This window comes from Haemaphysalis longicornis, unplaced genomic scaffold (assembly GCF_048455015.1).
Source record: "Haemaphysalis longicornis isolate Haplotype H1 unplaced genomic scaffold, Haemaphysalis longicornis Haplotype H1 scaffold_2, whole genome shotgun sequence".
NCBI classification, from domain to species: domain Eukaryota; kingdom Metazoa; phylum Arthropoda; class Arachnida; order Ixodida; family Ixodidae; genus Haemaphysalis; species Haemaphysalis longicornis.
The window spans coordinates 163,314,254-163,331,126 of NW_027526295.1; the positions used below are offsets into that span (position 1 = coordinate 163,314,254).

The following is a 16,873-nucleotide window of genomic DNA, read 5'->3' on the forward strand; positions in this document are numbered from 1 at the left end:
AACATTAAAACCGGACTTAAACATTTAGATTTGACTGTGGGTATATAAGACTATTGCGCAGATTTGGTTTCACTTTGACCAGCTGGCTGAATCGAGTCACAGACAGACAGACAGACAGACAGACAGACCTAAATTTCTGGGTTTAGGTAGCCCAAAAAAGGCTATCGTCTTTAAAAACCACTTTCAATGCATAAAACGAGGCCTTTTTTACGATTTTATTTCACACAAGACTAAAATATTTACAGAGGGGTCGCCCGCGCCTACCACGAAATATCGTGCGAAAGCAGCGTATACATTCTTGTTTATGGTAGGGTATACGTTCCGGATCTTAGGCCTGACTTTTTGTTGTGAGGTCCTGCGTCGTCAACCGGTACCCAAAGCTTGAGTGAGAGCGTGATAAATCTTTACTCAGCCAGTACCTGCAGGTGCAGATGTGAGGGCGCCCGCCCAGTGGAGGGCATCCACAGTCCAGGAAACCATGTCTTAGGCTGGCTGTTCGGGCTCTCGTCACCAGATCTTGCCTGATAACAGCAGCTTTAACAGCAACGCCTACAGTGAGATATTCTTCCAATGGTTATCGGTTGACGACATCAGACCACAAAGAGTGACGTTACGCTTAACGCCCTGTGTTTACGCTTAACGTTGGGTGGCATTCAAGTAAGGCTTGGGATTTGGCAAGCAACGTCAAACTTATTCTATGTTGAGCATCGGGCACTATCTGGTTGACGTGAAACCTCAAAGCGTGACGTTAGGCCTAACATCGGGCCGTCGTATACCCGCGTCGCCCCTGCCCCTTTTGCATGTCAGCGTTTGCTCAACTGGAAAATACGGGAATCTTCGAAGACTTCGCCGCGTATTACTCCTACGAAATAGCCGAGGTGGGCTAATAGTGCTTTTTGGCGTGACGTTTCAAGTGCCCTTAGTACTGGAGCACGATAAGGAGCACGATAAATTTTTCAAGAGTCATGAATACATATTAGCTGCGCGCTGACGTAGTCTCTGTGACGTATGCTCAGCATTTTACGTCTGCTCTTGTAGGGTAACACTGCGTGACCTGAGTGATTGGTTGACTATGGGGTTTTTTTCGTTATTTTTTTAAGACCCATTAGCAGTATACTACTGTTTATGAACTTGTGGTTTTCTAAAAACCACCCATGGCCATCTGTGCACTAAGCAATGTTGACATGTATGCACCGTGCCACCAGCGGTAGCAGTTTGGAATGGTTTTGCCTGTATACACTTGGCCTTCAGGCTCGCTGTTATGGAATTCATATAAATGGCGCTAGTAGTGCTTTTATCGACCTCGAAAAACCATGTAGCACATAAAGCTGCATGGTTTTTTCATGCAGCTTCAACCCTCCAAAACTGCAAGTTACTATAGCCAAGTAATGCTGCGCATTATAAATTACATATAGCTAATTGTTATCAATGCTGGAGGGACGTGAAAGTCGTTTTCATGTTGCCTAAGCTTCATGTGGCTATAGGGTCAGACGATTGTGCCTTATTTCACTCTTTGACACAAACGATGCAGTCATGCTCAAGTGGTATGTTGCCATTTTTTTCTGCAATGATTTGAAATAAGCCATGTTTCAAACGCTCGCTGACTCCACGGTCGCAGCTATAGGAGACAATCACACATTTCGCACTTTACGAAATCACACTGTACGACTAAACAACGCCGATTTGATGGCCCTCTTTAACTTGAATCGAGGCAACTTTTTGTCAGGAAGTTTCCGCATTGTTTTGATGTGGAAAGCTGTAGACCCGGACTTCACTAAAGGCATCTTTGGTCGATTCGTCCTGCAGCTGACATTGGCTACTACAACAACGACGGAAGGCTGTTCCTTTGCGGCCGCCTCAATGTCGTCATCAACTGCTTGACGAGGAATGTGTATCCGGCTGAGATTGAGCTGTACCTACTCGGACACCCGGCAGTGGAGCAGGTAGCCGTGCTGGGGGTACGCTCTCCGGACATCGGCGACGCACCGGCCGCCATAGTCGTCTTGATGCATGGCTACTCTGCCGACGAGCAGCTTGCCGAGGAACTGAAGGAATTCGTGGCAGGTAAGCACGAGCTGATGATGTATTTAGAAATTACTACAAATATTTTCTGAAATGCCGGAAGCAATGTTTTTGAGAACGAGAAGTATCGTTATGAAGGTATTCTACTTGATAAATGGTTACTCGTGACAGACGGTCGGGAGCCCTCGTCAGGCACTCATGGTGCCTTTAGCTCCTGCCCCTTAGCAGGCTTTGTAACACCATCTGCTGAAATAATGTCAACGCCATTTTGCCTTGCGTCTAGATGTCACCGGTTTACTTGTTTTAATGCACAAGCATTATATGCGTCATAAGGCAGAAAGCTAGCGTTGTTCAAATCGGATGGTTGGAAAAATGTGTGTCAACCCGTCGTATATTAAACAAATTCGCGCCAATCCACCCTGCGAATGTGGTTGGAAAGCAAAGCTGTGAACGGCACCCACAAGGATTACCCATGCGACGTCACTCAAATTCACTTACTTGTCTCTACAAATAGTGAAACCAGAGAGAAGTGAAATGCATTTAACTACACGATTCATTACTTCAAAGAGATATTCTTTGTTAAGGTAAAATAAATGCATGATGCATGAACGGTGGTTGGCGGAGTTGTATTGGTGTAGCACATGAGCGGAACTCTTTTTTATAAAATTAAAGGAAGCTCAAACCCGCTGTTACATGATGTCACTTCTCTGTCTCTGCCGCCGCCAACGGAGGCGACGAGATCGGCGGCAGAGACGAAGGAAGAGAAGGAAAAAAAGGGGAAATACTTTTATTCCGATTTCTGAATAGCCCAGAGGGCGGTGCAGGGGAGTCGTTCCTTCTTCACTGAAGCCCATATGCAGTCCGCGCTACCTGTGCTCTGTCCACCAGCTGAAGCTGGGTAGGCAGAGAGGGGCTGGGCAGCAGCATCTCCCATTGCTCTGGTTGGGTAGTTGACGGGAAGATGGGAGGGGGCTCAACGCTGAAGTCACACATCCCGATTATGTGGCGGAGTGTTCCTACTTCTGAGCAAAATTTACATTAAGTGTCGTACCGATTCGTGTGTATTATGTGAAGGCGCGTCGGTTGTGGGAAGGAGCCTCATTGTATAAGCCGTAGGGTAGCTTGTTGCTCTCTGGAAAGGTCAGGGGAAGGTGTGGGTAGGGTCTGTCTTTGAAGGCGATAATGCTTGGTTATGTCCTTGAACGCGACAAGCGGTTGACTGTCTTCGTGCAGCTCCATAGCCTGTGGGGTAAAAGCGGTGGCTTGTTGGTGGGCGTATTCGTTGCCCTCCATGGAAGCGTGAGAGGGCGTCCAGATGAGCTCAATGGAACTGGTTGGTGAGTGCTTTTTTAGCACACTCAGTGCAGCTCGGGACACCTACCCCGAATGGTAATTCCGGTAGGATTGTTGGGAATCAGTGACTACCTTCCAAGCCCCTGGCTGAGTGAGAGCAAAGGCGACAACTGCCTCTTCTGCTGCCGTCATGTCTTGGGTTTTGAGTGAGGCACATGAAAGGAGGTTGCTCCTGGAGGTAGCCACGATGATGGCGTATTGCTACTCTCGATGTTGGGAGGTGTCTGTGTAGATAACTGCATGATGCCAGCCGAGGGTGGTGTTTACCGCTTGAGCCCGTGCTTGTAGGCGACCCTCGTCGTGTGAAGGGTTCATATTTCTAAGCAAAAGGAGCCTCTTTAGTTCTTGTCGCCAAGAGTTCGGGAGTACATCATGCGGTGTGACATTCTGTGCTGCCCAGCCAATCTGCTGAAGGATGCGGCGACCCACTGCGGGTCTGCTCAATCGGAGCTTCTGTTTAGATAGATGGCCCTCTATCAGCTTTTCCACCGTGTTGTGGAGCCCCATCCTAAGCAGCCTCTCCGTGGACGCACTCATGGGAAGACTAATGGTCTGTTCAACCGCTTTTGTACTCATTATATCGACATCTTTATTTCCTCCTTGCCGAGAAGAAGACAGGGGGGGGGGTGACATAAGTGATTCTCGAGGGGACAAAGGATTGAATTAATCGAAAGGTGTCGGCTTCCTTGAGGCTTCGCTTCTTGGTGCCAACTCGCCTCATCATGTGTATGATTTGATAGATGCAGTGTTTGAGGCGCTGCAAGGATACGTCACTCTTGGTGTTGGCCTGGAGATGTAGGTCCAGGATCTTGATGCTGGGGCTTGGAATAATGGTCTGCCCAACAAGGAGTATTTGAATGTCTTCCTTGATGTGGCGTTTGGCGTGAGGGCGGACGACAACGATCTTTGATTTTTGTGGTGAACACTGGAGGCCAGAAGCTTTAACATATTGGCGTACTAAAAGTGAGATACCATACGTTGGTGTGAGCTTCCTTTAATTTTTGCGAGTTCTTGAGCATGCGCAAGGCGCGCACACGGCCGCTGCACGTGCTGTGGGCGGAGCGCACAGCGGCGCAAGAGGTCGCGGGACGCTATCACGTGGCATTCAGCGATAATGCAGGGGGTAAACCCGCAGATGTGCTTGGTGAGTTCACCATCTGTCTTCCCCGTCTCCGCGTGGGCGCTTGTATTTTTTTTTTTCTTTATTGCCATACTTTGACACACAAACAAAACACTACACTCTTAAAGACGCTAGCCAGCACTTGACTAACAGAGTAATGGCTAAAATTGTTTCATGTTTGTTAAAGTTTCAAACACGGGCAACCATTCCGGAGGCTCGGGCTGAGCCCTCCACACTTCAATAATCAGACGAACAGACTCCGAAAAGTACTCTTTGGACCGTTTGGCATCGATGTCGCGATGGCGGATGGCCATGCGCGATTTCCAAATGCCGTGCAGGGCCAGAACCATGACGAGGTCATATGGTACCCCATCCTCGCTTTGAATGGGTAGAAACCTGATCCCGTAGGCATCCAGGGGGAAGTCCTTCTTTAATGTGCGCTGAAGCACATCCCAAAAGAAGACCCCATCCCAACACTCCAAGAAAACATGTTCAACCGTCTCGGGTTTTTTGCATGGGTAACAGTCTACCCCCCATGGAATGTATAGACCTTTCTCTTTTTGCCAGGTTTTTACTGGAAGGACGCCCACGTGAAGTTTAAAAAAGAACGTTTTAACCCATGACGGCACTGCCATTCTCTTTACTCGTTTAAGTACGTCCTGCCCAGGCCCTGCACGGTACATGGATCTGTACATCGGCTCAGGCAAAACAATATCCGCAAGGTCATGATACAGTCTTTTGCGCGTCACGTTTGATAAGTATTCAAGCGTGAAGCGGGCCCGTAAAAACTTTGTTGCCAGTACCACCTCCCGAAAATATCCTCTGGGTGCACCAAAAGTAAAAAACGCAGAAGAAACAACAAAATCAGGTAGCGCCCTAGCTAGCCTCATCTGACACACAGTGCGCAAGAAAGGATCATTCACGTCACGCAAAAACAAAAACCGATTGACAACTTGTCGCAAAAACAAATGCCATAGAGAAAGACCCCCGACGCGCACCCGCCGAAACAAGTTCGTCCGGCTCGTTTGCTCCCACGTGGACCCCCATATAAACACTGCAAACACACGATGCAGAGCCTGTACGTTCTTACGCGAACAGTGAAGTACCTGAAGAACGTACCAGAGTTTGCTCATAAAAAACACGTTACACACTGAGGCCCTGGCAAACATTGAAAGGCCAGAGCCTTTCCATTTCTCTGCCTTTTCTCGCAGTTCAGCAGCCTGCCTGTGCCAATAAGGATCACTATCAACATAATTTTCCAACGGCACTCCCAAATACTTCGCTGGCGTCGTCTGCCAGCTAATGCACTCAAACACACTCGGTGTAGTGTCCCAGTAGCCATGCCAAAAACCCAAGCATTTCTGCCAGTTTACGCCACTGCCACTGTACTTACAGAAAGTCTTAAGCGTGTTTACACCAACGCTTATACTGCTCCTATCGACACAAAAGAGAGCAATATCGTCCGCATACGCCAAAACACGCACCTCGCATGACTCGAGTAGAAAACCATTGAACCTTTGACTCTTAATAATACTCAAACAAAAGGCTTCAATGTAGACACAAAAAAGCAACGGCGACAGCGGGCAACCCTGGCGTACAGACCGTTGAACTGGGATGGGTTTGCCAATTGTTTTGTTGACAACGAGCTTAGTTGTAAACCCTGTATACGCCATGCGCACACCATCAAGAATAACAGACCCTACATTTACTTGCTCTAACATGTTTAAAAGAAGTTCGTGCGAAACCTGATCAAAGGCCTTTGCCAGATCAATTTGAAGCATTGCTAAAGTTCCCTGGACGCTATCGCAACATTCCAAAACACTCCGGGCCGTGTGAACATTCGTTACAATCGACCTCCCTTTGTTACCCTATTAGTTCTAGGTTCGATTCCTGGCGGTGCCAGTAACTTCTTTTATTTGTTCGCGGGAATTTTTTGTTGACACCAACGATCGTGAAAGAACCCTTGGGGGGTCGAGGTAAAAAGCTTTGCTTTAAAACTCATGAGCCATTACGCTCTGTAAGGGTGGATGACCAGCGAAGATGAGGTGACAAATTTTAAACGAAGGTGCAAACTCCTTTGTTGACTTGACTGGCGGTTATTGTGACGAAAGTTACGCACACACGTTTATTGTCTTGATTGGTTGTTGCAGTCATGTCTTATTAATATGGACTCCTCCGTGCCCCTGAAAGATCATCCATAATATGAATCAACAATAATAACGAATCAAGGCAAAAAACACAAACATTAAGGAAGAATTGTTCCAGGAAAGAGCGCGATTTATGCAGCCAAAAATTGAGGTGATGTGGGGGGTTCGCACTTATTTCTAGATCGTACTGCAGTTTCCAGAAAGCGCACCACGTAGGCTACTTGAAGTGCGCGATCTGCGTGTCCCTCCTGTTCAAGGTATGCGATAGCTGTCTCAAAGCCACGGCAAGCTTCACATCCAGTAACGGTTGTCGCTCCCCTTCATCGGCTGCTTCTGTCGGAGCAGAGCTTTTTCGAGTTGATGTGACTGTTGAGCGGATCCATCGACAAGCTCTATGATCTTCTCGTCTCTCACATGTAGGCTCCCAGACGTTGGTCTCTTCTTCTATTTCCAAGAAGCCCAATATTTCTTTATCTTGGTTTATTGCACCAGAGGTTCCTGAAGCGCCGCAAGTGGGAGGTCATCCATTGGATCGTCCTCTTAAATAGCAGAGCTGTCGGCAAGAATACCTGCGTGCCTCATCTTTAAACTCTTAACCTCTGTGGAATGTCAAAGGGGACATTTCACGTGTGTATGCCTTCAGAATGGATGCTATGGCAACGCTGAATGTGCCGCGTTCCCGTGAGGCTACTCCGTGGTCTCAGAACTCTGTTCAACTTGAAGCGAACATTTCCTCGAGTATACTTCATTTTCTTTTATTACCGAACTACTGGACTTGCTTGCGACTCCAATTCTCACCATACTTTTTTTCTTTTTCTGATCTTTCCTTCTTTCTATCTTCCCTTTTTGCTTTTATTTTTTTTTCTTGTTTTTTTTTTCTTTTCTCACTTGTTTCATTTTTCATCTGACGTAGCATGTCAGCCTCTTTGCTGGACAAACCTCGTCAGTATCATTAAACCATTCTCTCTCTCTCTCTCTCTCTCTCTCTCTCTCTCTCTCTCTCTCTCTCTCTCTCTCTCTCTCTCTGCGTGCCGCCAGCAGTTCATAATTGTTTGAGGCGTCACCGCGTCTCATGCTTTCTTCCATGCCCCGTATCCATAGCAACGAGAAAATAATGCGTGTATTCAACGTTTCGTCCCCACAATAGGTGTCCATAGTCCGGACTGTGGGTTTTATGTTAACGGGGCCGTATTGCATGGCGAGGGACCGGTCACCGAAAATTTCTGCCATATTGCGGGGTACCCATACTAACGGCGTCCATATTAACGAAACTTGACTGTATTATTTTTTTTGGTAGGTGGACGATTATTTTTTGGTCGTGGTGGTGCTGACGATGGCCTTGTGGTGAACTCTGATCGGCTGGGATGCAACCTTGAACACATTCTTAGCCATAATAAAATCTTTGTCCGACCGGTGGTCACGGGTGAAGTTTTCGAAATTTGTGGGGCTCATGAAACCAAAGCAATGGAACACAAATCGATCGGTTTCGTCCGGTCAATCACTTCTTGTCCGGTCTGGACATGTCAATGCCGAAATCACCAACGGCGATGACGAGCGTGGTGTCCTGCCTGACACAGTCAAAGTGCTCTGACATGACCTTTATCTACAGGTCTGACCCTTGGGTGTACCTCGGAGATGTACGCACAGTGTATGCCACAATTCGGTCTGCTGTTCGAAATCAGACGAGGCGGGCAGGAAGTGCGTAGCAACTACAAACAAAAAAACAAACAAACACACAAACAAACAAACACACACACACACAAACAAACAAACAAACAAACAAACAAACAAACAAACAAACAAACAAACAAACAAACAAACAAACAAACAAACAAACAAACAAACAAAAGCCTTGCGATTCAAAGACACGTGGACCATCGGTATTTTTCGTTCGCCACAATAACAAAATCCAAAGAACCATAGCCATAATCAGATTCGCTGTAAAAAAATGAAGCTCACACTAACGCATAAGACTTGAAGGCAGTGGAGCTGTACGCAACCTTCACGACCACCACGACGGTTGAAGTCCACGATTGCAGCCGATTTTATTCTTCTTTTTCTGCCGCAACGACCTGTACTCCATATTTGTTGCTATATTGGCGAAAAATAAGCAAATCGAAGCGGCAGAATGAACGACTGGAACGCGCACACGGGGCAACGTGTACCCTGTCACGTGTTCTGTGTCGAGCAGGTGACGTTATCCCCCCCCTCCCCCAGTTACAGCCGAGTGAGTAAACCGTTTCACCCTTGGGTACTAACTCACAGCTTCTTTGTTAGTTTTAACTCACTGTGGGAGTCGTTAACTGATTGCAAAAAATAGTTTTCAAAGCTTCGCTACCCTCTCGCTTTATCGAATAAAATGTCTCGCGCGAAAGCAGATGAAGTGCGCACCCACGCAGCTTCGTCGCGAAGGTGCCCTACGTCTGCTGCAGGCACTGGTGCGTGCGCGGAGCGCCACAGCTGCTGTGCGCCACAGTCACTTTGTCACGTTTTTGGGCGGCAGGGACATGTTGCCCACATTACCCACATGTTTTATTTCATGTGCAAGGCCAGTTTCATGTGCAAGGGCGCATTGGCAGTGATCAGTCCCTTCGGTTGCAATGATACCATTAAAAAAAAAAAACAGCTTGTCCATGCGTTCTTCCCACCTGAAGATCAATAGAGGTCGTAGAAGAAATCCAGCCCATTTCATTCCCATTCCATTTTTAATCTAGGCAAACGGAGTCTGCTTTCATTCTCATTTAATTCCTTCAAGTGCTGCCGTAATTAGATTCCCATTCCATTGCGGACGTGGCGAAATGGTGGAATGATCCCGGATTCACTTCAACTTCGCAGTTGCAATTCCTCAATGCTGCTATGCAGGGAGTACCGATTTATCAACGCGCTGCATAAATCCTGCCCTTATCACACTGTGATTCAAATATAGTTGACACTCGATAATTCAAAGTCGCCTAATTGGAATTTTCGGTTAATGGGAAGTGATATAGTTGTCCCGGCAATTTTGCATGCAATTCAACGAAAGAAATCGCTGTATATTATAATTCGAAGCTAGAAACAATTATATCGGTTAATTGGAAGTCATTTGGAATAAGAAGCTTCGAGGTCACCGTCACTTCTCGATAAAATTCAAAATTTTAAGCGCCAAGATACCGCCGTGCTCTACTATGTCGGCGCCATTGTAACTGGGGCAGCGCGCAGTCGATAAAGCGGGAGTTCAGTTGAGGCTGACGCCAGCGTACGCATCCCTCTCTTTTCAGGTCCTCAATCTTTTTTGTTGGGCACAGCGCTGTGTGAGCAGTTCGTGCGGTGGGCGCTTCAGGCTTAGATTTTAGCGATAAGTCTCAACCACCAGGGCAACCCGGTTCGTACTCTCGAACTGGCGACGACAGTCGAGATTCTGATCAAAATCAAAAAAGGGAGGCATGTTGCAGAATAATAACAATTATGTTCGTGCGCTTTTTGTTTAATCGGAAATTCGGTTAATGGGAAGATTTTGCGGTCCCCACGTACTTCGTATTAACGGAATGCGACTGTGTTCCAGCAAGCCGATTTCAGGGTTGCTGGAGCACAGGGTTGCTGGTTGGTGGTTGCTGGAACATAAGCACCAGGTTATGATACATATAAATACTATGCAGTGGGGTGCGGGGAAGAGGGTGCCAAATGTATGGTTAATGTATCGCGTTTTTATTGCTTGGTTTTATATTTATGCCATAAAAAATGAGGACAATTTGAGTTTGTAAAGGGGGTGACCAGGGAAGCTGTTTAGTACACAAAACTGTTTTTGTGAAAGTTTTAATGAAACGAGATCTCTGACAGCGGTTTTCTGGTGAGCTTTTGCGACGAAGATTGCTTTGCCCGAAGACATTTCGGCCACCCCAGATTTGTTAACAGACACGAAAAATCCATAGAACCCTAGCCATAAACAGCTTCGCTGTAAAAATCGCGCGCCCCTCCGGACGACGATGGTTGAACGCGAAGCCTCCTAGTGAGGAATTCACTGGCTGTCGTCTGAGGTTGGACTTAGACTAGCACGCGTTTTGGAGTTTTGATCTAAGTGGCTTTCACTTGGACCCTTCGCCATTTGATTTCGCACGAAGAAAGCTTCACCAGCTTCACGTTCAACCATCGTCGGCGACAGCCGAAGGGGCGCATGATTTTTCTGTTTAATTTTTCACGTACGTGCACCCCTCTCCAGATCCAAACTGCTTCGACCGTGCTGGAATGACGCAATCGGAGAGACGTCGGCTTCATAACGCGAGGGACCCAGGTTCGATTCCGACCGCGCGAAGCATTTTTTCTTCTCTTCTTCCACGATCATCATCATCATCGTCGTCCGAGAAAGCTGTTTTTTATGCAGTGCGTTTTCGGTGGGCCACAAACGAGATCAGTGAGAGGTGAAAGCTTCCCTTGAAAAATACTCCACTTCAATGGAATAAACGCCACAGCCCAGCCGGTTGTAATCGCTCAACAAGCAGGTATGCCCAAGGTCACTTTCGTGGAGTTTAGCATGATGCGAACTTCGAGCCGTTTCTTTTCACCCTTTGTCAGGTTGAGGTAGGGAACGGGTCAGCGGAAACGAGAGGGTTAAAAAGGGCATCCCTCAACGGTTAGGTCAGCTGTTTTGTGATCCGGCGGAGCATATGTATTATTTCGTCTTCCTGTATTGGGAAGTTGGCAGTGGTGGCACTGCACTTCTCGTTTATTTGCAACTTGTGCTAGGAATTTTGGTTTCCGGGAAGACGAGGGCCCCATTCGGCGAGATGTAGAGCATTTCCTGCGGTTGGTTTTAGGTATGTTTAGTACACAGAATAAACTTAAGCTTTGTGGGCTACCACCTGAAGAGATGGAGTTGTGGTTACACTGAATAGCACACGTGATGGCAAGGTGCTTGAGTTTGGGTGCCGTAGTGCTTCATCGATTGTAATTATCTCGGCGGTTGTAGTTTTCAGATGTGCCTATTGAGTATAAAGAGGCTGCCACAATCTCCATCAACGCTAACGTCAACGTGATACAAGGCTCGGCCAGGGGGCAGCTTGCTTGTCGGTTTTTAAAAGAAGGCAACACGGTGGCGTCGCCACTTGGGGTCGCCGATGTGGTCCATGTGGCTGGGAACGGAGACTATCCGAAGGTGTTCTCTGTCAGCCTCCTTGAGATGATTGATGAAAGATCTGATGGTATAGATATATTGTAGTTAAAAGTATCAAGGATTCGACGTCCTTGAGGGGTAAGGCAAAAACGTTGAAATTGGTCCCTCTTGTGCGACGTGATGAGCTCGTCAATCGTCTTGTACGTGCCTGTCTTCAAGAAGGCATCAGTGCTGGGGCTCACAGGTATCGCCATCACTCGTGCTGCTACGGAAGAAACAATGCCGGTGTCGCTCCATTCCTTACGAAGCCGGTCCTGTGCGGAGAGCGAAGAGTCGGAGCTATGCGTCAGCTTCTGTATTAAGCAATCTTTTGAACAAAGGAAACAGCCAGGTGCTAGTAATTAAAAACAGCGAAAATACAAGGCCAAAACAAATTGCAATCCTTCGGGGCTCTCGGCTTTGGCAAAAGGCATTAAGGTTCACGGTAATCATATGTGAGGTAAAGCAGTTTTTGCAACCTTTATTCATTGCAATCGCAACTGCATCCCTTCAGCTACTAGTCTACCAACCCTTATATTAAAAGACACTAAACAGGTTTGGCGGAAGCGTATCGACAAGAAACTTTCGGCACGACACAGATCATCTACTCAACACTTGCATCAACCAAAGTTATGGAATCGTTTGTATTTTTGGGCATGAGCATACGTGCGCCTGTTCGGCTCTTCTCCGGGCACTGGTCATCCCTGGTGCAGAGCATAACACATACATAAGTAACAACGGCTCAACGGAATGGAGACCCTCCCTCCTAATCCAGTATTATCACCGAGAGAAGGCAGCACTGTTCCTCCTAGCATGGACCAACACACTCCGGACTTCAGCACGCCAACGCCTCCTGTACCCAAATGCATCCCGTCCTCCCCCTCGCTGTGTACGCTGCGGCGGATATCCCAGTGGACGGCGTATATAATGGAAATGTTCAGCCATACATCCTCACTTTGTCACCTCCGTCACAACTGCCCACTGCGCTTGAGCCGACACAGCTGACTCAGGCGTCTTGCAGCGAAGAACAGCTAATACTGGTCGCTCACATTTAGCGTGTACTAGAAATGAGAGGCCTCGTTAAAGATGCTTTGGACTAAAGAACTCAAATTTAAGAAAAGTAGATTTACTTCATTCACTTTCTCAACAAGCATGCACAGTCGGTGCTGCGAGTACTCAGAATTTTTATCGGAGAGAGGGGGCTTCGAAAAGCTTTTTCAGTAAACAATTGGCAACACGACACTGAATAGAAACTGGTTAAAGAGACTAAACTGACAAAGACTGACTCCTTTTTTGACCCCTACGTTATTTGCGGGTTCACATATAAAGTCGTAGTCGTGTTTGTGAATGTATGACCAAAAGAAGCCTCCGTACTTTTCGTCTGCAAACAGTTTCTGAAAGCCTGTTTGCGAAATCATTAAATGGCCCCCTGAGCGAAAGGCGGGGGTCACAAGCAGCGAAACAGCTCCAAAACTGCAAAGTTTGTCATAGCAGGTTTGTCGCATGAACGAATAAATGAACGGATGAATGAATGAATGAATTAATTAATTTAGATGGGAGAGAATGAACGCCTCAGCTCGGGGAAAGGGAAGGGAAAGGGGAAGGGGAAAGAAGAAAGCCGGTTGGCTGATTGGGTTGGAGCACTCCCACGTCCATCTCGCGTACGGGCCATTTATATCAGGTCATGTCGAAGACGAGGAATTTTCAAAGGGTGATAACCGGTCGATTCGGCGGTGTGTTTATGTCCATCGCAAACACGGGTAACTTGCCAGCAGAGGAAAGTTCAAATCTTGTGCAAAAGACCACTTTGGTTTTGTTGGGGCTTGATACATTGTTCGTGTATGTGGAAGTGGGGTTTAAGATTCGTATAGCTTGCTGCGGTCCCGCATGAGGCGTTTAACGTCCGTTCAATGATTGTGGCATTGCGTGCACGGGTGGAAGCACACGCTGCACTATCACCACCCAGCGCCGCAACAGTCACCGGTGAGCGAGACCACTCTACGTGGCAGGAAAATTCCCAGCAATATCGGCAAATGGTTCCTGTCTGAAGTCAGTAAGATTACATAGAAACTTTAAATAATTATTCGCGCCAATTCATTCAAAGGACTCGGAGACATAGCGCGCAGCAAAACTCGAATGAGCACTCAGTTATGTTAAATTGCACGTTTATGCTTTCGCATTCACAATTTATGGGGACGGCTAAGGTGTTCTTGGGTTTTTTTTTCTTATACGACGTTGAAACGGCATCTTCAGGTAGCATGCAATACCTCTAGTGTATTAGATTTCTAAACGGACCACCTTCTAAACAGGACGGATGTTTCCACTCATCTTCAGCTTCCCCTTATCGAGATTTCATTTGCTGTCTCGCAGAGCGGCTGCCCTCTTACAAGCATCTGTACGGCGGAGTGTACTTCGCGGAACAGCTACCCACCAACAGTTTGGCCAAAGTGAGGAGAAGCCTGCTTCCAGGTCTGCTGAAAAACTTGCGCCGGATGGACTGCGCCAACTATTCCATCGAAGAGTGCGAGTACTGACCGAAGACCACATTTGCGCGACCAAATCATGGCTCATTAGGTGGACCTTGCTTCGGTGCGACGACGTTGGTCTGTGTTGCCCCAACCTGGGCAACCACAGGCCATGCCAAAGTCACACGTGTTTCGGTTGTGAAGCGATGTCGGCTTAATGTCGGAATCGCCATGGCGTTTTTTTTTTCTGGGCCAATTTGCTGTACAATTCTGAAATAATTGTTCCTCGATGCTACAAAGCGAAGCCAAATTTGTACCATATGGACGCAATCAAGCAATAGTTTCCAGTAAAAGATGAAAACATCTGTTTTAACACGCGCATTATTAAGTAAACTGTATCTACATAGGCATTTAAGGAAACTGGTCTTGGCCGGTCCACAGCACTGTGTTCTCCAGAACGCGTCTATATATATATATATGATAAGTTTTATTTTGAAGCTTTTAGTGACGAATACAGGGATACAAACTGAAAATGATAAGGATATGCACAACAGACTGCGCCATCAGCCAAAAGCAGCATTGCTTCATAAAACCCCACAATTTGCCTGCTGTAATGTCAGCAACATTTGAAACAGCTCTTTGAGTGATCCACAGCTTAATGCAAATGAAAATGATGCGTGTTTTTTTTCTGCCTGCTATAGTCTGCATATTGAAAAGCGGAACGGCTACTAAGATACATAGGGATACTCACAAAATATTCTAGGGTCAAAATGTTTTGCCTGCCGAAGTCCAGGCGCCGCGCGTAAAATCAGCCCAAAATCATGAGCAGACACGGCGTGCGACGAGTTTGGGCGTCCTAAGTGCTCCAGCCGCAACGTAACGGAACGAGTGCCTAATGGAACGTGAAACGTGTGTGCAGATGGCACATTCTGAACTATTCAAGTGCTAGGTTCGTTTTTTGCCCGTCGAAGTTGTACCTGGGCCAGATGCCGTTGGCCCCGAAGCCTATTTCTTTCCCCAGATGTTCAAAATATGTTCAAGGTCCAGTCTAAAATCGGTGCATCCTGTCAGCATGAAACAGCGGAGCACAGCGCACAAAAACCTGTTTCCATGTGTGCAGCACTTGCGCCCCGGGCCTTGGGTTGGTTTATAGCTAGATGCTAAAACGGGACTCAGCCGTGGCACGTATCCTCGATGGGGCATTGACCGCTTTGCACGGCACATGAGCCAAGCGTCCCTTTGCACATGCCGTATCGGAGCACACTTGCGCTTCCGTTCTTTCCAACGCTGCCGCTTTACTCGAGCGAAGCGACAATTGAAGGAATCACTTTGTGCGCTTGCCAACATCTCCAGTGCTACCCGTAAAGTGCGGTTTCCCGTCGACAAGCAGCAAGGTGAGACTCTGGACGTTTGCCGTTGCACACTGACGAAATTTTAATACGTTGGCGTTTTTTATCGAATACCCCGCCAGAAAGATGTGACGACTTGTATACAAGAAACAATAAGACGTAATTGGTCAAGTTCATCGATGCAAAGGCTATAATAGTGCAAATGCGTAGAAATGGTACCTTAAGTACCGATATGCAAGAAAAAAAAATTTCACCATCTTCTCGTATACTATAGGGGAACCCTGAGTAGTATGCGAAGCAGCCATGGGGTCAACTCAAGTTCCCATTAGTTTTCAGTTCGTCGTTTCTGTCGGCACTCATTAGCGTCATGATGCGCTACTTCACTTCGCCTCGTCTTGGCGGCGCGCACCATCTGAATGAGTGAAGGACATTAGGCGCGTTCGTAGCACATGCTACCGTCTCGGTTTGTAGCGCAGTTGGAAAAGCGCCACGTACCTCCCCTTGCGGCCAGAGAGTCGTGGGATCGAAACCGGGCGCCGCAACGTGAATGGCACTTTTTTTTTAATGGGAGATGAGACAAGGACAGGAGAGGAGAGGAGCGGATTAGGATGCGCATGCGCAGGGGGGTGTGGACGCCGCACGGCGGAGGGAGGGACATAGCCCCGACCATAAGATGCACCGCATCTAAACGAGCCACAGGACGCGGTTTATAGCAATGCATCGGCGCATATTAGTGAAACCGATCCTATAGGATCCGTATGCATGGCGTTTTATGTGAATACGCGGGGCACTTGCACTTCGATATAAGACTGCTCACAGTGCTCCTGGTGCAATGTCTTCCCTGCTATTTGTTTGTGAACAACTGTGAAGCCCACTTTAAAGGGGTTTGTTAGGTAGCGGATTGGTTGGAAAGGCTGATAGCGCGTTAGTGGGCAATTCTCAGAGTTTCAGCCCCATGTTCTGCGCCTTAAACATAGTGTCTTCCTATGTCTACCCGCGGCAGGAGATAAAGCGGTAAGTCAAAGCAGGGGGATAAATTGCACTGCTTTTGTATTCTGGTATATTTTCAGGTTCCGGCAGCCGTTTTCTTTACTTCATTTGTCTCCCTGAGTACTCTCAACGGCCAGTTGGAGTTTTCAGTTGAGGCTAATATTCTTAGGAGAGAAATGCCGTGGAGGAAATTTCTTCGGTTCGCCCGACGAGGCAACGCCGACACGCAATAAACATAAATCACCTGTCTACTCTGAGGAAACAAAATACAACACGTGCAGGAATGGCACATTGAAATACAT

At 47.3% G+C, this 16,873-nt stretch overlaps 1 protein-coding gene across 2 annotated transcripts in view; it reads left to right on the forward strand.

The window, feature by feature from the left end:
• LOC144169419 (luciferin 4-monooxygenase-like) overlaps positions 1 to 14,605 on the forward strand; it is a 56,315-nt gene extending 41,710 nt beyond the window's left edge. For both annotated transcript variants that reach the window (XM_077698552.1, XM_077698551.1), the window contains exons 9-10: positions 1,807 to 2,064; positions 14,138 to 14,605. In XM_077698552.1, the coding sequence (XP_077554678.1) occupies positions 1,807 to 2,064; positions 14,138 to 14,301 (422 nt within the window). In that variant the 3' untranslated portion in view covers positions 14,302 to 14,605. The remainder of the gene's footprint in view (positions 1 to 1,806; positions 2,065 to 14,137) is intronic.
• Positions 14,606 to 16,873: the final 2,268 nt, after the last annotated feature.